The sequence below is a fragment of the Bufo gargarizans genome, chromosome 7, assembly GCF_014858855.1.
Source record: "Bufo gargarizans isolate SCDJY-AF-19 chromosome 7, ASM1485885v1, whole genome shotgun sequence".
Lineage (NCBI taxonomy): Eukaryota > Metazoa > Chordata > Amphibia > Anura > Bufonidae > Bufo > Bufo gargarizans.
In genome coordinates, this window is record NC_058086.1 from 153,214,236 (window position 1) to 153,239,170 (window position 24,935).

At 47.8% G+C, this 24,935-nt stretch overlaps 1 protein-coding gene across 1 annotated transcript in view; it reads left to right on the forward strand.

Moving 5' to 3' along the window:
* Positions 1-24,935, forward strand: part of LOC122943630 (calcium-activated chloride channel regulator 4A-like) — a 307,666-nt gene that overhangs the window by 15,637 nt on the left and 267,094 nt on the right. Inside the window, exon 5 of the mRNA XM_044301515.1 lies at positions 4,316-4,430. Coding sequence (XP_044157450.1) covers positions 4,316-4,430 — 115 coding nt within the window. The remainder of the gene's footprint in view (positions 1-4,315; positions 4,431-24,935) is intronic.

Consider the following 24,935-nt stretch of genomic DNA (forward strand, 5'->3'; position numbering starts at 1 on the left):
ACAGGGACCCATCCTCTTAAAACTGACTTACACAGCAGTACACCCCCTTAACAGTGACCCCCCACAGCAGCGTTCCCCCTTAAAATGTGACCTCCACAGCACCAGCCCTTTTAACAGTGACCTCCACAGCGCCCCACGCCCTTAACAATAATCTATAACACAGAAAAATGGCTGAGTTAGTATGGAAACCTGGTGTAAAATTGTGTGAATATCATGATTGAATGACCCGGGAGCATCTATTAGCTAATAAGGGTCATGTGACCATATGTATGGCAGTTAGGATATCAGCGAAGCTACAAGCTCCTAATGGCTAATACATTTTTTGGGAATATCTAAAAAATTGTGCGTCTTAGAGAACTTTTATGAAAACCTTCCAGGACACCTGTGCCAAATTTGGTGCAGATTGGTCTAATCATAAGCTGTGCATAAAGAACAGACAGACAACATACAGACAATAATTCCTTTCGATATCCAGTACAGACCAAAAGTTTGGACACACCTTCTTTAGTAGTCACCTGAAATGGTTTTCACTTCACAGGTGTGCCTTGTCAGGTTTAATAAGTGGGATTTCTTGCCTTATAAATGGGGTTGGGACCATCAGTTGCGTTGTGGAGAAGTCAGGTGGATACACAGCTGATAGTCCTACTAAATAGACTGTTAGAATTTGTATTATGGCAAGAAAAAAGCAGCTAAGTAAAGAAAAACGAGTGGCCATCATTACTTTAAGAAATGAAGGTCAGTCAGTCCGAAAAATTGGGAAAACTTTGAAAGTGTCCCCAAGTGCAGTCACAAAAACCATCAAGCGCTACAAAGAAACTGGCTCACATGTGGACCGCCCCAGGAAAGGAAGACCAAGAGTCACCTCTGCTGCGGAGGATGAGTTCATCCGAGTCACCAGCCTCAGAAATCGCAGGTTAACAGCAGCTCAGATTAGAGACCAGGTCAATGCCACACAGAGTTCTAGCAGCAGACACATCTCTAGAACAACTGTTAAGAGGAGACTGTGTGAATCAGGTCTTCATGGTAGAATATCTGCAAGGAAAACCACTGCTAAGGACAGGCAACAAGCAGAAGAGACTTGTTTGGGCTAAAGAACACAAGGAATAGACATTAGACCAGTGGAAATCTGTGCTTTGGTCTGATGAGTCCAAATTTGAGATCTTTGGTTCCAACCACCGTGTCTTTATGCAACGCAGAAAAGGTGAACGGATGGACTCTACATGCCTGGTTCTCACCGTGAAGCATGGAGGAGGAGGTGTGATGGTGTGGGGGTGCTTTGCTGGTGACACTGTTGGGGATTTATTCAAAATTAAAGGCATACTGAACCAGCATGGCTACCACAGCATCTTGCAGCGGCATGCTATTCCATCCGGTTTGCGTTTAGTTGGACCATCATTTATTTTTCAACAGGACAATGACCCCAAACACACCTCCAGGCTGTGTAAGGGCTATTTGACCATGAAGGAGAGTGATGGGGTGCTGCGCCAGATGACCTGGCCTCCACAGTCACCTGACCTGAACCCAATCGAGATGGTTTGGGGTGAGCTGGACCGCAGAGTGAAGGCAAAAGGGCCAACAAGTGCTAAGCATCTCTGGGAACTCCTTCAAGACTGTTGGAAGACCATTTCAGGTGACTACCTCTTGAAGCTCATCAAGAGAATGCCAAGAGTGTGCATAGCAGTAATCAAAGCAAAAGGTGGCTACTTTGAAGAACCTAGAATATGACATATTTTCAGTTGTTTCACCCTTTTTTGTTATGTATATAATTCCACATGTGTTAATTCATAGTTTTGATGCCTTCAGTGTGAATCTACAATTTTCATTGTCATGGAAATAAAGAAAACTCTTTGAATGAGAAGGTGTGTCCAAACTTTTGGTCTGTACTGTATATATATATATATATATATATATAACATTTTTGTTTATTTATTTTTAATCTTGCCAATTTCTCCTTCTCTAATGTTTGCTGGCATGGGTCACTTTCCCTAACCCATGACAATCAGAATGTTGACCTTTACTGAAGTTTTGGGTAGCACTACTCCCACAGGGTGGCAATGCAACATAGGGGACATGATGCTACAGTGACGCTTACTGGGTCCTTGCTGGTCTATGATTTGAAGACTGACTGGAAATTTTTGGTTAGCCATTGACTCATTGGCTGAGCAAGCATCTCCAGACATTCCTGGAGGCCGAGCTACTATGTGATACCAGCAAGGTATATACTTTTTATCATTATCAGCCCATTATGCCCTTTAAATAAAAATAAAAATAATCGTATCAGAAAAAAGTATATCAACTGCAAAGGCATGCAAGTAGGTGTAACCAGCAACCACGAGACCTCTGGTGATCTGCATGGATTTTACTCCCCTCACCTTTGATCAGCTTCACCTCTCAGTAACCTCCTGGTCTCTCCTGTGATGGTGGCTCCCCTGCTAGTTACACCCAGACAGTACAGGTTTACATGAGAACAAGAATGTTAACATTGACTGATCTTAAAACGATAAGGAATAGGAGCACAAAGTATATTAGACCATTTCAATATGCAATGATTAATCATTTTTTACCTATAACTGGAAAACCCCTTTATTTTACTCCAGTAATGCTACAGAAGGTACTGACAGCAGCTGAGGGTAGTGGTGCCAAGCACCTGCCGAGGTATCAGCTTGTAGGTCGGTGACATGGGTCATTTATTAAAAATAGTAGTGGAAAGGAAAACTGGCTTAGTTACCCAAAGCAACCAATCAGATTGTTCCTTTTATTTTCCAAAGAAGCTCTGAAAAATGAGAGGTGGAATCTGATTGGTTGCTATGGGTAAATTAGGGAGAGTTTTCATCTCCATTTAATTTTCAGTTTTTCTGATCTGTTTTATGGAAAAAAAAACAACAACAGGATCCTGTAAATAAATAAATAAATAAATACAGATTCTGTTGCACATTTGACCCCGTTTGAGCCATTTTCACCTGAGATCATTTTTTTTTAGACTGAAACAAAAGACCTGTATGCAGTACTTTTTTTTCCATCTAAAAAAACGGATCTCAGAGGGAAACGGCCCAAACAGATGCCAAATGTGCAACAAGATCCGTTTATATTTACAGTTAGGGCTCATGCACACGACTGCGTGCTGTCCGGGCCCGTGCTGCAGACCGCAAATTGCAGTCCGCAATGCACTGGCACCGATAGTGGAGCAGCCGCATGCGGATTGCGGACCCTTTCACTTAAATGGGGTCGACGGTCCGCACCGCAAAAAGTAGTGCATGCACTACTTTTTTACGGTGCGGAGGCATGGACCGAAAACCCATGGTAGCACTCCGTAGTGCTTCCGTGGGCTTCCGATCCGTGCCTCTGTTCCGAATCTCCGTGATTGCGGACCCATTCAAGTAAATGGGTCCGCGATCCGTGGTGCGGTGTGCATGAGCCCTTATTAGTTTTCCTTCAGAGTTATTGGGAAGCTGTGGAGATGTGACGCTATCACTGAGGCCTGCCGCAATTGCACTGTAAGGCCATGTTCAGATGTGGACAATATTTTGGTTTGGATTCTACTTGGAAGATCCACATAATTGGGTTAAGGCATGCCGATTCTGCACTGTCTGAACATAGCCTTTATAATGGTCATCTCCCTGCAAATCCACACCCAGACAATAAATCAACCAGACACACTAGTTATCTCTAGCACCCCCCCAATGGAGATGGATTCGAGATACAGTAAATGGCGGCGATGGGCAATAGCAACAGACATTCAATTTGAGAAGGTACCCATGGGAGTAGAAAGATGAGCCATTGAGGATGGCTGAGTAGTCAGCAGACCAATGTTTGGTAACAAAGATAATGCAGAACTGGGTATGGGGTGCCATGGAACAGTTGGTCATCCACGAGCCACAGTAAACATGGCGTCACTGGTGCGGCCACAAGACCTCAGTGTTTCCTGTGGGAAACAAAATCTCATGCACCTTCACCATTACATAAAGTATGACCAGGCTGAACTTTTTATGCCCGATGCAGGGCTGCCTATGACCTTATTTTCTATGGGGAAGCAATAAGGTTGCATTGTAGTAATGTGATTTTACCATTCAACCCTAACGTAAAACTCATCTTAGGAGTAGGAACACTTTCATAACAGTCAGACCTCTGGCGGTGTAAAATGTAACATCTACGTGAAAAATGCTTCTTTCTCCTGTAGCTGCCCTGTTACAAGATTTGTATGTACAGCGCTCATTTGCAACATGTATTTACTTTTTGCATTAGAAGTGATACAATTGTTTCTATTTAGCTTCATCTGATCACAGTGATGGTAACACAATTATTGTTATAAACGCAGGGAAAGTGCTTCTTCATGAATGGGCTCACCTCCGATGGGGTGTTTATGATGAGTACAATCTACAGACACCTTTCTACTTCTCATCTTCAGGCGGGAAGTCCTTACAAGCGACAAGGTAATTTTACTTTCCTCTTAAGGTCCCTTGCAGACAAGAGTATCCGGATTATGTCCAGATGCGTTGCGGAAATTGTTCAATGAAAACTGCGCGATTTCGCAAACATTGCCATTCAGTTTTGTTTGCAATCGCGTTCACTTGTTCAGTTTTTATCGTGCGGGTGCAATGCGATTTACATGCGTTTTGCATGCGCGTGATAAAAAACGGAATGTTTACAAACAACATCTCTTAGCAACCATCCATGAAAATGGCATCTTATCCGCACTTGCTTGCGGATGCAATGCAATTTTCACGCAGCCCCATTCACTTCTATGGGGCCAGCGTTGCGTGAAAATCGCAGAATATAGAACATGCTGCGATTTTCACACAACGCAAAGGTGATGCGTGAAAACCACCGCTTATGTACACAGACCCATTTAAATGAATGGGTCCAGATTCCGTGCGGGCGCAATGCGTTCGCATCACGCATTGCACCCGCGTGGAATTCTCGCTCGTGTGAAAAATGCTTAACTCTTTAACAATAGTAACACATGTTTGATATTCTATACTATGTGTATACAGCACTTGGGTGGAGTATAAGCCATGTGTACCTCCACTCCCTCTGTACATTCTTCATACCACCCTACCAGCATCGGACGGAAGTCCCTTGGGTCTACCAGAGGAAATGATTCTGAGGGCCCACCCTCTGAGTCTATAGGACCCTAAGGGCACTGTACTTTTAGGGGTCTATTATTGTCAGAGCTTGGGCCCACCGGTGGATCCTCTGGCACTATGGTGGGCCAGTCCTACCCTGCACCTTACAGACACTAGAAGAGGAGGCAGAGGGACCAAGAACAACACGTGCAGGGTCAGATGCTACATAGACTTTGTAACAGTATGTAACTATGAAGATACAGGGGTACATGTATGCATAGGTACAGTGCACACAAAGTGGTATTATTTTTTTAGGGTGCAGCCTATAGATTAGGGGCTGGGCACATGACTGAAAATGTGCGCCCTTGGTATATCATAAGTAGGCAAATATGGAGCACAGCTGGGTAAATTGACTAATTGCTCCTATCATATAGTTTGTATTAACTCCTTAAGGACACAGCCAATTTTCCTTTTTGCATTTTTGTTTTTTTTCCTCCCTGATTTCCAAGAGCCACAGCTTTTTAAATTTAGCGATATATGTTGGGGAAGACAAAAAGCAGATTGAGGGACACTAGACTCCAGGATTTTATTAGGTTTAAAACAATAAAGTGAACAGCAGGGGTGGACTGTAGTGATGATCGAGCATGCTTGGCTGTACACCTGTTCGGCTCGAACATCTCAATGCTCGGCACATGGCGGTACTCGGCCGAATACTGCATGTGCTCTAGCGCCATGCTCGAGTCTCCTCCCCGCACGTTTCTTGGCTTCTATGCAGCCAATAAACATGCAGGTAAGTACTGGCCTCACTGTAATGCCAGTAGCCATGTTGGCTACTGCCATTACAGTGATTGGCTGTCTGGAACGCGTCCTCAGGTGCTATATAGCACCCGATGACGCATGTTCGTCTCATTCATAGTCAGGGAAAGCTGTGCTGAGGAAGGGACAGAGAGTGTAGGGAGTGTAATTGAATATTTTTTTTGTCCAAAAACATTTCAGAGACCCAAAATTCCTTATAAGGAATATTGTGTGTGACAGCAGCAATGTATGTTTGTAGCGCAACCTGCGCTAAATTGCTCAGTCTTAAGGAGAGCTGTGCATAGGAAGGGACAGACAGTGTAGGGAGTGTAATAGGAAGATTTTTATATAAAAAACTTTTCCGAGACCCAAAAGTCCTTTTAAGGACTATTGTGTGTGACGGCAGCAATATGTATTTTTAGCGCATCCTGCGATAAATACCGTGTAATAGTCTGCTGCAGACAGTTTAATTATTCACGTCACATCTCATGTATAAAGTGTGCGCATCCCTAAAATATCAGTGACATTCAGTGTACTTTTTCTGTAGACGGTGTCCGCTGCGGACAGTTAAATTATCCATGCCACATCTCCTGTGTAGTGATGTTCAAATGTTCGCAAGTTCGCAGCGGGCCCCATTCACTTTAATGCCCGGTGAACCTAAAAAACCTTCAGCTCATATTTGCAGCCAGCAAACACTTACTAGAAGTGCACAAATAGTCCCACAATATGGACAGTGATATACCAGAGGGGGATCATCGGCAAAAATTCCCACAAAAAATATGTATTTTAATCAGGGGCCATTTTTATGTGTCTTAAATGGAAACTCTCAAAAATGTGCCCTGCTGGAGCCTAGAATTTTTTTATTTCCTATCGGTTTCATGTATACAAATGTCCATAAAAAAAAAGCGTATGTTTTTAAATGTAAATTATTTTTCTACCATGGAACTGTATGGTGAACGGACGCCACTGTACGGCATCAGTCTGAGGCATCTGTTAACGCATACATTTTTGGTATACATTAAATGGATGGCAAAAATAGGATGTGAACCCAGACCTAGTGTCAGAATAAGCACCAGTACACAGCGGAGCAGCGTGGCAGAGAGGGGAGGCCGCCATGTACTGACAGAGCGCTACCTGGTCCTGGTGGTCAGGGATGAGGACTGTGTTTCCCAAGGACCATTTTCTACTGGGAAATACAGGGCACAGTATAATACACTAGAATCTATATAATATAAAGATATTAGCCCTACACCCGAATAATAATACAATTAGGTGGTCATTTATTATATAGAAATACGTCTATGTTAGGCGTATTTCTGACACAGATTGTGGTGCAAAGGTCCTTAGCACCGTAATCTGCATATTTTTCCCGCCCATGCCAGATCTAAAAAAGGATGGCGTGGGCAGGGAAAGGGATACAGTTATGGCCATCCAGATATTGGATACCACCGCCATATATTGACCGGATAACACCTCTGTACAGTAACCAGATAACACCGTCATGCAGTGACCGGATAACACTTCTGCACAGTAACCGGATAACACTGCCATACCGTGACAGGATAAAGGAGTATAAGAGGGCACAGTACAGGGAATGACTAGGGGCACTGCACAGGGTGTGGTAAGAGGGCACAATGCAGGGTATAAGAGGGCACAGTACGGGGTGAGGAGCGAAGTACAGGGTGGGGCGCACAGTCACATGACCCTGTGACATTAGGTCTTTATGTTGAATGTGGTTCATACGCCACCATAATGAGAGGCATAGGAGTGAGACAAGGGTGTGATTATGTGGCTAGAGATAAAAAATGTAACTGTCGGCCAGTACAGGCCCAAAAAATTACGCAATAGGCATTCACCTGACAGCAAAAAACTTTTGATTCTGTGGCTGGAGGTACATTAGGCGGTCACAGGATAAATATGTAACTGTCGGCCAGTACAGGCCCCAAAAATTAGGCATTCAACGGACATAAAATGCCTTTTATGCCGCTGAAAATTTCTAAGACAGGGTCCATGATTTGTTCTGGGAGGTGGCGGATATTTGTGCGCTGTCATGAGGAAATTCAATCAAACGTGGTTGACTCGTCACATGTGTTGAATTCCTCCGAGATCCATGCCTCGTTCATTTTTAGAAATTTGAGGTAGTCCACACTGTCGTGAGCTAGGCGAGTGCTCTTATCGGTCACGATCCCCCCCTGCTACGCTGAACGTCCTTTCAGACAGGACACTGGACGAGGGGCAAGCCAACAGTTCCATGGCAAATTGTGCCAGCTCTGGCCACAGATCAAGCCTGCACACCCCAGTAGTCCAGGGTTTCATCGCTTCTCAAAGCGTCCACATCGCCCGTTAACCCGATGTAGTCTGAGACCTGTCGGTCCAGTCGTTCCCTGAGGCTGGATCCGGAGGACGGCTGTCGATGGGTTGGTTGCAAGAATGATCTCATATCCAAAGTCACCAACACATCTTCAAACCGCCCTCTTCTTGCATGCGTGGAAGGATTAGTACCCGCAACAGTTTCTCTGTGAATGGAAATTTCTCTGCCAGCGCCCGCAAAAGCAGAATGCAGCATTTCTCGAAGCAAGGCCTGGAAGTGCTGCATTCTGACAGCCCTCTGTGATGGTGGTAACATTTTCACCATTTTGTGTTTGTACTGGGGGTCTAAGTACGTTGCCACCCAGTACTTGTTCTTGTCCTTTATGCTTTTTATACGGTGGTCCCTCTTCAAACACTGGAGCATGAAGGCCCCAATTTGCACTAAACTGGAAGTGGTGGAGTAGCCTGGCTCCTGCTCATCATCCAGGATAATGTCGTCCTCATTTTCCTCCCCCCAGCCACGGACAACACCAGGGATCCCAGAAACGTTTAAAGCATGCTCTTCTTGCTCCTCCTCCGCCCCGGCACCATCCTCCTCTGACTCCTCTTCAGACTCCTGTTGTAGACTTGTCTCAGATGGAGTAGCCCCCCTCTGGGAATTCATTCAGAATTGCGACTTTCTCATCTTCCTGCTTCTGCTTGATCAATGACACGACGCAATGCACGCTCCAAAAAGAAGGCGTAAGGTACAATGTCACTGATGGCGCCCTGGCTGCGACTGACCAGTTTGGTGATCTCATCAAATGGCAGCAGAAGTCTGCATGCGTCGCGCATGAGCAGCCACTGGCACGGTGAAAAAAAAAACAATCTCCCCAGAACCTGTCCTGCCACAGAGTTCGTACAGGTATTCGTTAACAGCACATTTCTACTGGAGCAGCCTATCGAGCATATACAAGGTGGAGTTCCATCGCGTCGGGAAGTCACAAATCAGACGTCTAACGGACGGGTGGTGTCACCGCTGAATGTCAGCAAGGTGAGCCATGGCCGTGTAAGATCTTCTAAAATGGCCTGCCGCAAGACGTCCTGGACCCCGGGGTATTTGGCAACGAATTGCTGCACGACTAAGTTCAGGACGTGTGCCACGCACGGCACGTGTGTCATTTTGCCCTGTTTCAGCGCGCTCAGCAGCTTGGCACTGTTGTCACACACCACTTTACCAACTGTCAAATTGAGTGGGGTTAGCCACTGATCGGCCTGTGAACGCAAAGCTGAAAGGAGTGCAGGACCGGTGTGGCTCTTGGCCGAGGAGGAGAGGGTGCAGATAGAAAGGATGAGGAGGGTGCAGAAGCGGAAGGCTGAGTGAGCCACTTAACCAAGTCTGGTGCGTCCTTTGACGTAATCGCACGCACCTTCTGCGACTTCCCACTTAGGCTGCGGCCTGGTGCACCTGTCCGACTCCTACCACCCTTGCGGAATGGCCTGACTCTTCCTCTGCCTGTCATTTTCAAAATGACCCTGTGACAAAAGTCCCTATAGAAGAGCAGTATTTGTGGAAGAAGGTATATCACACCCCTGCCTAAATCATTTTTTTTGGGGGGGCAACTGGTAAATCACACCAGTAGAAATTATTTCTTCAAATAGTGTTTTTCACTCTGTGTAGATGCGGTAACGCAGCAAAAACGCAAAAAAATTCTGCACTACCTAAATGCACTATATAGAAAGTACCGTATTTTCTGCCCCATAAGATGCACTTTTTCCCCATAAAAGGGGGGAAAAGTGCCCCTGCGTCTTATGGGGCGAATGCTGGCAATTTACACCCCAGTCTGCGATGTATTAGTGAGGAGGGTCTGTAGTAGGCGGGGAGAGCGGCGGGCAGTGCAGGCACTGTACTCTGGCCCGCTGCTGAGTATGTACTGTATTATACCTAGTGTTAATCATAATATCTAAATTGCGCTCCCCCTGCTCCCCATCTGTATCATACTTACCGGTACATGTCACACTCCGTCTCCTGTAGTAAGCGCTAGCAGGCAGGCCGGGCTGCAGACGGCCATAACTCACTGAGGTCACGTACCTGCTCCGCCTACTACAGCCCCTCCTTAGGGATCTATGGATGGGATAATGATGGGGGGGGGGGGGTCTGTGGATGGTATTATGATAGGGGGATCTGTGGATGGCATTATGATGTTGGGGGGGATCTGTGGATGGCATTATGATGGTGGGGGGATCTGTGGATGGGACTGTTATGGGGGGATCTGTGGATGACACATATAGCAGTGTCATCCACAGATCCACTACCCCATAACAGTGCCATCCACAGATCCCCCCCACCATCATAATGCCATCCACAGATCCCCCCCACCATCATAATGCCATCCACAGATCCCCCCACCATCATAATGCCATCCACAGATCCCCCCACCATCATAATGCCATCCACAGATCCCCCCCACCATCATAATGCCATCCACAGATCCCCCCACCATCATAATGCCATCCACAGATCCCCCCCACCATCATAATGCCATTCACAGACCCCCCCATCATAATGCCATCCACAGCTCCCCCCCATAACAGTGCCAAACACAGATCCCCCACATAACAGTGCCATCCACAAATCCCCCACCCCATAACAGTGCATCATCCACAGATCCCCCATAATAGTGTAATGCACAGATCGCCATTAGTTCAAACCCACCAAAAGCACACCTTTTGGTTAAAAAATTTGTTTTTCTTATTTTCCTCCTCAAAAACCTAGGTGCGTCTTATGGGCCGGTGCGTCTTATAGGGCGAAAAAGACGGTATATTATTGGTATAAAACACCCCTGCCTCAATCAGTTTTTTTTTTTTTTTTTGGGGGGGGGGGGGGGGGGGGGGGCAACTGGTAAATCACACCAGTAGAAATTATTTGCTCCAATAGCGTTTGGCACTCTGTGTGGCTGCAGTATCGCAGCAGAACCACACACAACTGCTGCACAATAGAATTGCACTATAATATACTTTCTATGTTAGAAAGTATATTATAAGTATATTACACCCCTCAGTGTATCACACCTATCGATAGCACACCTATACCAGTCTTTAAAAGGACTTTTGTGGCCCTATTAGCTAGCGATTTGTGATCCAACAGTCTGTATCTGCTCCACACAGCAACCTCTCCCTACACTGGCAAAAGACTGAATGTAAAATGGTGGCCAGATCAGGTTTATTTATACGGTAGGGGGTATGTCCATGTTCTGAAACGTCTCAATTGACTGTCCTGTACCACCTGATGGATGTGTCATGGGTCAAAGTTCTTCACAATGTAAAAAAATTATGTTGGGCGCGAATACCGCCATATGTTCGCCCGTCCGGCGAACAGCGAACGAGCAAAGTTCGCCGCGAAATCACCGCCGGGCGAACCGCAAGGCCATCTCTACTCCTGTGTAAAGTGTGCGCATCCCTAAAATATCAGTGACAACTAGTGCACTTTTTCCGTAGACGGTGTCCGCTGCGGACGGTTAAATTATCCGCGCCACATCTCCTGTTTAAAGTTTGTGCATCCCTAAAATATCAGTGACATCCAGTGTACTTTTTGGGTAGATGGTGTCCGTTTCTGATAGTGACCTTACCAGGGCCACATCTGCAGTGTAACGTGTGCGCTTCAAAAATGTATCTGTGACATACAATTACATTTTTCAATAGACGGTGTTGGCTTCTGACAGTGACCTTACCAGGGCCACATCTGCAGTGTAACATGTGCGCTTCTAAAATTTATCTGTGACATATAATTTAATTTTTCCCTAGACGGTGTCCGGTTTTGAGTGACCTTAGCAAGGCCACATCTGCAGTGTAACGCGTGCGCTTTTTTTTCTGTGACATACAATTTCATTTTTCTGTAGACGGTGTGCGCTTCTGACAGTGACCTTACCAGGGCCACATCTGATGTCTAACGTGTGCGTTTCTAAAATTAATCTGTAACATGCATTTGCATTTTTCCCTAGACGGTGTCCACTTCTGAGTGACCTTACCATGGCCATATGTGCAATGTAACGTGTGTGCTTCAAAAAAAATTCTGTGACATACAGTTTAATTTTTCCATAGACGGTGTCCTCTTCTGACCGTGACCTTACCAGGGCCACATCTGCTGTGTAACGTGTTCGCTTCAAAAATGTATCTGTGACATACAATCAAATTTTTCCATAGACGGTGCCCGCTTCTGACAGTGACCTTACCAGGGCCACATCTGCTGTGTAACATGTGTGCTTCTAAAATTTATTTGTGGTCGTAGCTAAAATACGAACTTGGGCAGTGCGCCTGCCTAGAACCTAAACCAGCTGGTGTGTGCCTGGAACCGGGTACGAGAGCAGCCTAAAAGGGGGCTGCCCTAAAGGAGGACCCTTGGAATGAAGGGAATGGGTGGGTGGGTCCATGAACCGGAAAGCCTACTAAGGTGAGGGAAGAGGGGTTTATAAAGGCTCAAGCCCCTCCTACAAATGCAGGCTGAACTTCAGCCTTACCAACTTGTGGTCGAGGCTAAAATACGAACTTGGGCAGTGCGCCTGCCTAGAACCTAAACCGGCTGGTGTGTGCCTGGAGCCGGGTACGAGAGCAGCCTAAAAGGGGGCAAAAAGGAAACCAAGCTAGTTAAGTTACAAGACTTTATTACCTTATAATACCAATGACTGAAACGCCTGCAAAATCTCCACCTGGGGGTTAGGTATGTATCTAGTGAAGCAAGACGAATGCCACCTTCCCATCTTTCGGATGACATGGGCGGGGACCCCATGCCGGGAAGCCATGGAAGCCGCTCCAATGCAGAAGGAATGGCCGGATATAGCGCCGGGGTCAACCCCCAAGCCAGCAGCAACCGTGCGGATGTGGCTGATGAACTGCGCCGCGGTGAGAGCGCCATCAAGATGTGGTAGTAGAGGGCTGTGAGGGGGAGCATCCTGGAGGGCGACCATGAGCTGGCCAAACACCTGTACCGGGCACCATCTATTACCAGTCGGGAAAAACTGAGCCTCCACCGGGGGACCTGTTTGGCTAGTCTTGGTGAAAATTAACTTCAGCGTGTAATTCTTGATTCCACACCGGCTGTTCTCTGTGCAGACTGCACCGTCCTGCCGCACTGCAAGTGAACTCGCCTGGCCTAAGGAAGCCGTAAAAGCCCAAATACATGGCTGCTTTAAAGACCAAGCTGGAAAAGGGCCCAAAAGGAGCACCATCCAGGGCTGAAGACAATTTCCGGAACATCTCCCCAGTGACGCCCTGTCTACGGGATGGGGGATTGGGCCTATCCTTCTGGACCCCTCCAAGGTGGCCCTAATCGCGTGCGCAGAAAAAATTGAGCCGCCCCCGGGTTGCGGAGCATGGTGTGGTGTTGGACGCCCGCCAGGTACAACTTAATGGTATTGTAGGAGAGATGTAACTGGTGGTGACAATGGGCAATGAAGGCCATGATGTAAGGAATGTCTGCCAGGCCACCCTGCGGGTGCAGACGCGAAAACTCCTGGAAGGTTATTAGACCTGAAAGATAGTTCCTGGCCGTATTGGGGGCGAGGGACTGCTGCGCCAGGTCTCTTGCCGAAGAGACGAGAATACCTAGTCCATTGTCAGGGAACTGAAAGCCGGGGTGGGATATCTGAGCGGCTCGGCCTCCGGCATGACCTGAAGAAAGAGTGAAATTAAACCGGGATAGAGCGTCAGCTGCCACATTTTGCTGACCCGGAATGTGGCTACAATGCACATGAAAGTTGTGTGACAGGGCCAGCCAAACTAGCTGGCGCAATAGTGCCATGATTTTGGGGGACTTGGCCCTGCCCTTGGCTAAGATGTCGACCAAGGCCTGGTTGTCTGTCTCGAACATCACTGGCAAGTTAGCCCAGAGGTGACCCCATGCCTGGGCCGCTGCAACGATGGGGTACAACTCCAACAGGGAGGAGGTGCGGATGGACTCGGCCTCCTCTAGGATTGAAGTGGGCCAACGGTCCGCTAGCCAACAGGGACCCCAAATGGCCGCGTAACCGCAGGATGCAGCGGCGTCCGAAAAAATTGTCGGGCAGGAGGGAGACCAAGGAGACACAAAAAAGGAGACGCCGTTCCATCGGGACAGGAACAATTCCCACATGGCCAGGTCTGCCATGGCCTGGCCGTCCAACCGGATGACGCTGTCCTTCTCGAGCGCTGAGGGAAGAAGCTGGAGCAGCCTCGACACGAAAGTCCTCCCCTGGGGCATGATCCTAGTGAGGCACCCCGAGGAAGCCGCCTGGGAAATTACCTCCCGACACTGAGCGAGTTTCTCTTCCGGGAGGCTGGCCTGCAATAGAACCGAATCCAGGATGATGCCCAGGAACGAGACCCTCGTGGCGGGACCCTCAGTCTTGGACTCCGCGACCGGAACAGCCAGACTGGCGAATATTTCCAGGAGGATGGTGAGAATGCCAGACCCGCCCTGCGGGTCCTCCACGTCTAGAAAGTCATCGAGGTAGTGGATGACTGACCAGAGACCCCCGTGATGGATCAAGATCCAATGTAGCTCCTTGGCCAGTTGGTCGAATAACCAGGGGCTACTCTTGGATCCAAACGTGAGTCTGTTGGCGAAAAAATACTGCCCGGCCCACTCGATGCTGTAGAACTGCCACAACTGAGGTTGGATGGGAAGGAGCTTAAACGCATCGGCGATGTCAAACTTTGCCAACCAAGCGCCCCTACCATGCAACAGGATGGCCTGAATTGCGTCGTCCACTGAGGAGTAACGCATGGCAAATTCCTCCGAGGGAATCAGGGAATTAAGGGTGGGCGCTATTTGGGCACCATTCAGAAGAGTGGAAAATTGATTGACATGTCGCACAGTTGGGTGCCCTGAGGCCAGCGAAGTGACGACAGAAGAGCTCCATGTCAATCAAAGACCAGCTGGTGACATACTGAATTTTGGGCCAATGCTGCCGCCGCCTTAGCCGAGAAGGAACTATGGTAGTCGTAGGAGGCCGAACCACCATACTTGTGACCCAGGTCAGTGACCAGGTACAAGTAGCTGTCCAGCTCTTCTCTCCTCTCCGGCTGTGCGGTGCAGATGATGTCTCTGAAGAGGCTGAAAGCCAAGACAAACTCAGGGGTTGTCAACTTGCGGTTAAGCCGCGAGTCCTTGGCCCGGAGGACCACAGACACATCCCCACAGTTGATGACCCTGTTCTCGGGTACGTCTTGAGCGGCAATGAGGATCGACGCCAGGTTGACATCCTTCCCTGCCAGAATGTCTCTTTTGAGGTTGTCGGGAATGAAGTGTGAGGGGGACACCTAGGGAATGGGCCTTGGCGTACCTGGAGCCAGCCAACCCAATGTAGATGGTGCAATCAGCGTGAAGGGTGCCGGGGGTGCCATGGGTGGCCGGGATTCCAGCTCCGATACCCTTGCCCGGATGTCTGCTACCGAGTCGACCAAGGAGTTTAGGGTTGATTGTAGCTGTACCAGTGACAACTGAATGGAGGACGCCTCCTGCTGCACTGCCGAAGTGCTGGGGCTGGTCATGAGAAGCTTGTACAGCTCTGCCTTCCTTGCGGTGGCCGGGTGCGGGATGCCTCTCCGGTTCAGCTCTGCCAATAGCTTTGGTATGGTCCAGCTCCGAAGGGATGATGGACCCGCCTGGCCTGACATGACCGAGCCGGAGACGGACAGGCTGTCCTCCATATCCGAAGCTCGAGACATGGCAGCGTTGTTAGAAAACAAAAGGCATGACAAATAAAGAGGAAAAAAAAAAACTAGAGGATGATGACGGAATGGTATTCGAAGTGATGCACGACAGAGAAACACGTACCGGAATAAGAACCCGTAACACGGCTTAGTGGAACCTGACCTAGCCGGACAGACGAAGGGACAAATTAAAAGCGTGAACATAGATCTGACAGGTACACAGACGGAGTCAGTGCGAACTTACCTGTATAGGAAAAACCCTGCAAATAAACTAACAGGCGAAAATTTGAAAGTGCAGAGGAAACGGGTGACCTCATACCTGTTAGAACCAGGCGAAGTGGCCAGGATGGGGCGCACCCCTAGGCCAAGTAACCAAGTATGAAAGTACCCTAAAAAGTAAGGTATTGCTGTCCCCTGTCTGCTTCTGCTGTCCCTGCCTACTTGAGTGCCTCGCCTTCTGTCAATTTGGATTTGCCTGCAACATGGGGCCACTCATAGTTTTTTTCCAGGGCCACTATACTTAGCCAGTCTGACCCTAGTGAACAGTGCTACACGTTTCATAAGCATATTGCTAACTTCCTCAGGCACAATAGTATCCTGGCATCCTCATACCAGTTAGGCCTCATGCACACGACCGTTGTGTGCATCCGTGGCCGTTGTGGCATTTTCCGTTTTTTTTCGTGGACCCATTGACTTTCAATGGGTCAGTGGAAAAATCGGAAAATGCACCATTTTGCAGCCGAGACCGTGATCCGTGTATCCTGTCCGTCAAAAAAATATGACCTGTCCTATTTTTTTGACGGCCAACGGTTCACAGACCCATTCAAGTCAATGGGTCCGTGAAAGAACACGGATGCACACAAGATTGGCATCCGTGTCCGTGATCCGTGTCCGTAGGTTACTTTCATACAGACGGATCCGAAGATCCGTCTGCATAAAAGCTTTTTCAGAGCTGAGTTTTCACTTTGTGAAAACTCAGATCCGACAGTATATTCTAACACAGAGGCGTTCCCATAGTGATGGGGACGCTTCTAGTTAGAATATACTACGAACTGTGTACATGACTGCCCCCTGCTGCCTGGCAGCACCCGATCTGTTACAGGGGGCTGTGATCCGTACAATTAACCCCTCAGGTGCCACACCTGAAGGGGTTAATTGTGCGTATCATAGCCCCCTGTAAAAGATACGGGGCTGCCAGGCAGCAGGGGGCAGACCCCCCTCCCTCCCCAGTTTAAATTTCATTGGTGGCCAGTGCGGCCCCCCCTCCCTCCCTCTACTGTATTAATAACATTGGTGGCACAGTGTGCGCCCCCCCTCCCTCCCTCTATTGTAATAATATTGGTGGCACAGTGTGCGCCCCCCCCTTCCTCCCTCTATTGTAATAATATTGGTGGCACAGTGTGCGCCCCCCGCCCACCCCCTTTCTCCCTCTATTGTATTAATACGTTGGTGGCACAGTGTGCGGCCTCCCCTCCCTCTATTGCATTAATAACATTGGTGGCCAGTGTGCGGCCCCCCTCTCCCCCCCCCCCCGATCATTGGTGGCAGCGGAGTTCCGATCGGAGTCCCAGTTTAATCGCTGGGGCTCCGATCGTTAACCATGGCAACCAGGACACTACTGCAGTCCTGGTTGCCATGGTTACTTAGCAATAGTAGAAGCATCATACTTACCTGCTGGCTGCTGAGATGTCTGTGTCCGGCCGGGAGCTCCTCCTACTGGTAAGTGACAGTTCATTTAGCAATGCGCCGCACAGACCTGTCACTTACCAGTAGGAGGAGCTCCCGACCGGACACAGACATCGCAGCAGTCAGCAGGTAAGTATGATGCTTCTACTATTGCTAAGTAACCATGGCAACCAGGACTGCAGTAGCGTCCTGGTTGCCATGGTTACCGATCGGAGCCCCAGCGATTAAACTGGGACTCAGATCGGAACTCCGCTGCCACCAATGATCGGGGGGGGGGGGGGGGAGAGGGAAGGCCGCACACTGGCAACCAATGTTCTTATTACAATAGAGGGAGGGAGGGAGGGGGGGCCAGGGGAGGCCGCACACTGGCCACCAATGTTCTTATTACAATAGAGGGAGGGAGAGGGGGCCGGGGGGGGGCACACTGGCCACCAATGTTATTATTACAATAGAGGGAGGGAGGGGGGCCGGGGGAGGCCACACACTGGCCACCAATGTTCTTATTACAATAGATGGAGGAAGGGGGAACCGCACTGGCCACCAATGATATTCAAACTGGGGAGGGGGGGGTCTGCCCCCTGCTGCCTGGCAGCCCTGATCTCTTACAGGGGGCTATGATACGCACAATTAACCCCTTCAGGTGCGGCACCTGAGGGGTTAATTGTGCTGATCATGGCCCCCTGTAAGAGAGCGGGTGCTGCCAGGCAGCAGGGGGCAGTCATGTACACAGTTTGTAGTATATTCTAACTAAAAGCGTCCCCATCACCATGGGAACGCCTCTGTGTTCGAATATACTGTCGGATATGAGTTTTCACGATGTAACTCATATCTGACAGTATATTCTAACATAGAGGCGTTCCCATGGTGATGGGGACGCTTCAAGTTAAAATATACCATTGGATTGGAGAAAACTCCGATCCGATAGTATAAAAGGGACTCCAGACTTTACACTGAAAGTCAATGGGGACGGATCCGTTTGCAATTGCACCATATTGTGTCAACGCCAAACGGATCCGTCCCCATTGACTTGTATTGTAATTCAGGACGGATCCGTTTTGCTCCGCACGGCCAGGCGGACACCAAAACAACTTTTTTTATGTCCGTGGATCCTCCAAAAATCAAGGAAGACCCACGGACGAAAAAACGGTCACGGATCACGGACCAACGGAACCCCGTTTTGCCGACAGTGAAAAAATACTGTGCATGAGGCCTTAAATAACAGTAAATCATAATGAATACACAGGGTAAGTATCCCATGCGATATTCAACACACTGGTGGGTAATTAATATCAGATGGAACGGATCTGAATTGGTTTAATGATGTATAGTTAAGATGAAGAGTGTCATAAAGAATGCTGTAAAATGTGATATGTGCTGTGTAATTAAATATAAAATTAATAAAAAAAATGCAAGATATAAAAGCGTTCTATTTCTAAAAGGTGTAAAATCAAAAAAAGCAAGGAAAAGGAAATTGTTAAGTAATTATTTATATAGTAAGTACTAGGTAAAAAGGAGATAAAAAACAACTCTATAGACAAAGCAAAATTAATGAAATTACCAGTAATTATGAGTGGCCGGCCCATGCTGCGGACTGCAAATTGCGGTCTGCAATGCACGGGCACCGACCGCGGGGCAGCCGCATGCGGATCGTGGAACCATTTACTTGAATGTGGTCCGCGATCCGCATCCGACGGTCTGCATGCACTACTTTTTTGCGATGCGGTGGCACGGCCAGAAACATCACAGAAGCACTCCTTAGTGCTTCCGTGGGGTTCCAATCCGTGCTTCTGTACTGCATCTCCGGGTTTGCGGACCAATTCGACCAGTGCCCCGTGTATTGCGGACCCGCCGTATGCGGGCCGCAATACGGCCACCGCGGGGCAACGGCCGAGTGCATGAGCCCTAAGTGAGAGTCCAGAAAATTGCATAAGGTTCGCATAGTTCACACAATATGCAGTATAAATATATAAAATAATATTTTGTATAAACAAAGTATCAAAAATATGTGTAATATGAATAAATTATATATTAATAAAATGAAAAATAAATGTTATAAAAAAAACTACAAAAAATTCAATTACTATAAATTTACTTTGTATTCATACTGTGTGTCATTTCATTTAGAGTTAGGAGTTAGGCCCCTTTCAGACGAGTGTTGCTCCCGCTGCGAGTCCACATCGCAGCTCCCGGCCTGACCTCCCAGCACTAACGGGGGTCACATAGCATTATATTGATTTATGATGCTATGTAACCCTTAGGCCTTTTTCACACGGGTGTTGCGGGAAAATGTGCGAGTGCGTTGCAGGAACACGCGCAATTTTTCCGCGCGAGGGCAAAACATTGTAATGCGTTTTGCACTCGCGTGAGAAAAATCGATCATGTTTGGTACCCAAACCCAAACTTCTTCACAGAAGTTCGGGCTTGGGATCGGTGTTCTGTAGATTGTATTATTTTCCTTCATAACATGGTTATAAGGGAAAATAATAGCATTCTGTTTACAGAATGCATAGTAAAATAGCGCTAGAGGGGTTAAAAAATAATAATAAATAATTAACTCACCTTAGTCCACTTGATCGTGAAGCCGGCATCTCCTTCTGTCTTCATCTTAGCTGTGTGGAGGAACAGGGCCTGTGGTGACGTCACTCCGGTCATCACATGATCCATCACATGATCTTTTACCATGGTGATGGATCATGTGATGACCGGAGTGACATCACCACAGGTCCTGTTTCTCCACACAGCACAGAAGACAGACAGAAGAGAAGCCGGGCTGCGCGATCAAGTAGATTAAGGTGAGTTAAATTATTTATTTATTTTTTTAACCCGTCCAGCGCTATTGTACTATGCATTCTGTATTCAGAATGCTATTATTTTCCCTTATAACCATGTTATAAGGGAAAATAATAATGATCGGGTCTCCATCCTGATCGTCTCCTAGCAACTGTGCATGAAAATCGCACCGCATCCGCACTTGCTTGCGGATGCTTGCGATTTTCACTCAACCCCATTCACTTCTATGGGGCCTGCATTACGTGAAAAACGCACAAAATAGAGCATGCTGCGATTTTCACGCAACGCAAAAGTGATGCGAGAAAATCACCGCTCATGTGAACAGCCCCATAGAAATGAATGGGTCGGGATTCAGTGCGGGTGCAATGCGCTCAACTCACGCATCTCATCCGCGCGGAATACTCGCCCGTGTGAAAGGGGCCTTACAGTTCTGGAATGTATTGGATAACACTGGCAGCATTATGCCACTGTTATCCAATACCTTCCAGAACTGTAAGGGCTCGTTCACACGAACGCGTGATGCCCGTTGCCGTATTGCGTTCCGCAAATCCGGAGATGCGGAACGGAAGAATGGAACGGAACACTACGGAAGCACTACGTAGTGCTTTCTAGGGTTCCATTCCGTGCTTCCACACCGCAAAAAGATAGAACTTGTTCTATCTTTTTGCGGAACGGAAGGATCGCGCACCCATTCAAGTGAATGGGTCTGCGATCCCCATGCGCCTGCCCCACGGTTGGTGCACGGGCTTTACACGTTTGTGTGAACGAGTCCTAAGGGTTTCATAGCATCATAAATCAATATAATGCTATGTGACCCCCGGCAGCGCTGGGGGGTCAGGCCGGGAGCTGCGTTGCGGACTCGCTGCGGGAGGAACGCTCATCTGCAAGGGGCCTAAGGGTCTGTAATCTAAAAATCCAATAAGATTTTCTATTAATAGTTTTCTGGAACCTTTCGTGTCCCTTATAGAGACCAGGATGCAATTTATGATCGCAAGGCGATATATATAAATATATATTGTTTATTGTTGTATTGTATGAACTATGTGAACCTTATGCAATTTTATGGATTCTACCTAATCACCTAAATAATTATTAGTTAATTTAAATTAATTTTTTAGTCTATAGAGTTGCTATTTTATCTTCTTTCTTCCCAGTAATTACTATATAAGCAATTACCTTCCAATTTCCTTTTTATTTATTTTTGTTGCTTTCAAACGTTTTCATTTCAAACCTGGCAGAAACAAATAGAGCAATAAGGGGATTTATTAAGACTGGTGTAAAACAGAACTGACTCAGTTGCCCATCCACCTTTTATTTTTCACAGCTCCCTTGGAAAATGAAAGGTGAAATCTAATTGGTTGCTATGTGCAAATAAGCCAGTTCTACTTTACATCAGTTTGATAAATCTCCCCCTGAGTCTTTTATTCTTCTTATATTTATTTACACTGCGCATATCACTTTTACACCGTTCTTTATGGAATCAAAGGAGAAAAAAGGAGGGCACACAAAATATCTGGATAAGGCTACATGCACATTGCGGATCCGCCCAAAAAAACCTGATGACGTTCCGTATGGCATCCGTTCTTTTTGCGGATCCATTGTAATAATGCCTATCCTTGTCCGCAAACTAGAAAAAAATAGGTGCGCGTTTTTTGCAGACCCATTTAGATGAATGGGTCCGCATCCTATTCGCAAAAAACACGGAACAGACACGGAAACAAACAACGTTCGTGTGCATGTAGCCTAACACAGGGAATATTCAGATGTCGATATAAAACCTTTTATTAAAAAACAACTGGTATATAAAAAAATATATAAAAACATATATAAAAAAAGTGTTAGGTCATGATTGCATCCTAGTACTAAATTATAATGGGATATGGTGCATTGGTCAACACAAGTGGTAGCGTCAGTTCAGTGCAGTTTCTAGGTAAAATTTCTCTCAGGGCGAGTGTCAAAAAAACTCCCCCCCCCCCCCCCCCGGTAACAGACAGGCAGGCAGTGCGGGCGGCGGTGCTGACCTCACTCACTGTACGCCACGCAGTGCGTGAGGTACAGTGAGTGAGCGCCGCCGCCCGCACTGCCTGCCTGTGGGGGGACATTATTTTTAATAAGGATCACTATGGACATTATTTAGAATGGAGGCTGCTGTGGATGTCATTATAACTGTATAATGTCTGATAGGCCTAGTCCTGAGTTATATTACCCTGCCCTGTATAATAATGTACCCTGATACCCCTTAGTTATATTACTCCAGCAGGGTAATATAACTAAGGGGTATCAGGGATGGGTACATTATTATACAGGGCATGGGCAGGGTAATATAACTCAGCTCAGGACTAGGCCTATCAGACATTATACAGTTATAATGAGTAATGACACCAACAGCAGCCTCCATTCTAAATAATGTCCATAGTGATCCTTATTAAACTTAATGTCCCCCACAGTGACAGTGGCCCCCATTTTCATGTCTCCCACAGTGGCCCCCCCATTGTAATTAATTCCCCCCATTGTAATTAATGCCCCCCCCCCCATTGTAATAACCCCCATCCCCCCATTGTAATTAATGCCCCCCCAGACCATCACTCGCCTCACAGCAGGCATCAGCACTGCTCAGGGGCTCAGGGCGGGCGGTAACAGGCAGGCAGTGCGGCGCTCACTCAGTCACTGTATGTCACGCGCCTGCACCGCCTAGTGGGAGGATCAGGCGCGTGACGTCAGTAAGTCTGACCAGGGCCGGTGCAAGGATTTTTGCCGCCCTAGGCAAGATAAAAATTGGCACCCCCGCCCCCCCCTTATCAGATCCGGAATTGCGGACCCGGATCCGCAATTCCGAACCTGAAAAAAAATAGTACATGTCCTATTCTTGTCCCCAATAACGGACAAGAATAGGCATATTCTCTTAGTGCCGGCAATGTGCGGTCCGCAAAATGTAGTATTAATAACTAAACAATTAAATAATACACATATTGCATTGTCTACTTACTGCCAGGACAATTAGATGATCTGGTCTCTGGCTGCAGTCTGGCTCTGCGGACTCCCTTGTCACTCTCTTCTCCCCCCCCTCCCTTGTCACTCTCTTCTCCCCCCTCCCTTGTCACTCTCTTCTCCCCCCCCCTCCCTTGTCACTCTCTTCTCCCCCCCTCCCTTGTCACTCTCTTCTCCCCCCCTCCCTTGTCACTCTCTTCTCCCCCCCCCTCCCTTGTCACTCTCTTCTCCCCCCCCTCCCTTGTCACTCTTCTCCCCCCCCTCCCTTGTCACTCTTCTCCCCCCCCCCTTTGTCACTCTCTTCTCCCCCCCCTTTGTCACTCTCTTCTCCCCCCCCCTTGTCACTCTCATTCTACTCCCCCCACCCCCCCTTGTCACTCTCATTCTACTACTCCCCCCCTCCCTTGTCACTCTCATTCTACTACTCCCCCCCCCCCTTGTCACTCTCATTCTACTACTCCCCCCCCCTCCCTTGTCACTCTCATTCTACTACTCCCCCCCCCCTCTTGTCACTCTCATTCTACTACTCCCCCTCCCTTGTCACTCTCATTCTACTACTCCCCCCCTCCCTTGTCACTCTCAGTCTCATTCTACTCCCCCTTGTCAATGTCACCTCTAATGTAGCGTGGCCGAGCTCTGTTCGCTCCGCGGTACAGGAGCTTTTGTTTCCTGTACCCGGCTGACAGGAAGTGCTCACTTAGTGTGCACTTCCTTTCAGTCCGGCCGGGTACAAGAAACAAATGCTCCTGTACAGAGCTCGGCCACGCTACACTAACAACTCAGCAGTCTGCAGCGCAGGCAGGCTGCGCACCACTGAGCCGGCCGCTCAGGAGGCTCAGCATGAGGGGCGCCGCCGGCCGGCCGCCCGATCCTTTACCTTCATAACGAAATTTTTTTTTATTTTTTTTTTATTTTTACCTCAACGGGCGCCCCCTGCTTCTGACAGCGCCCCGGGCGGCCGCCCGTCCCGCCCGCCCCTAGAAACGGCCCTCAGTTAACGAGGTGCTGAGCATTAAGTTCAATTATGTGAGGATCAATGTTCCCTAACCTAAGCCTATTATTTACATAAGGCAAATATAGCCTAAATCACCTACAAATATAGAGAGTACAATAAACTCTATATCTGTGCAGCGGGCCGGACCCATTCAACTTAAATATGACATGTCATATTTATTTGCGGTGTGGAACAACGGACAGAAACACCACGGAAGCACTCCATAGTGCTTCCGGTGTTCCGTTCCGTGACTCCTTTCCACATCTCCGGAATTGTGGACCCATTTAAGTGAACAGGTCCGCATCCGTGATGCGTGGTGCACACGGCCGGCGGCCGTGGATTGCCGACCCGCCATTTTGCGGGCCGCAATACGGCCACGGCCGCCCAACGTCCGTGTGCATGAGGCCTATGGAGTGCTCAGCACCTCGTTAACTGACGCTACCACTTGTGTTGACCAATGCACCATATCCCATTATAATTTAGTACTAGGATGCAATCATTACCTAACACTTTTTATTTTATTTTTTTATATACCAGTTGTTAAAGGTTTTATATCGCCATCTGAATATTCCCTGTGTTATCCAGATATTTTGTGTGCCCTCCAGTTTTCTCCTTTGATTGCATTTGCTTATTTGGGCTGA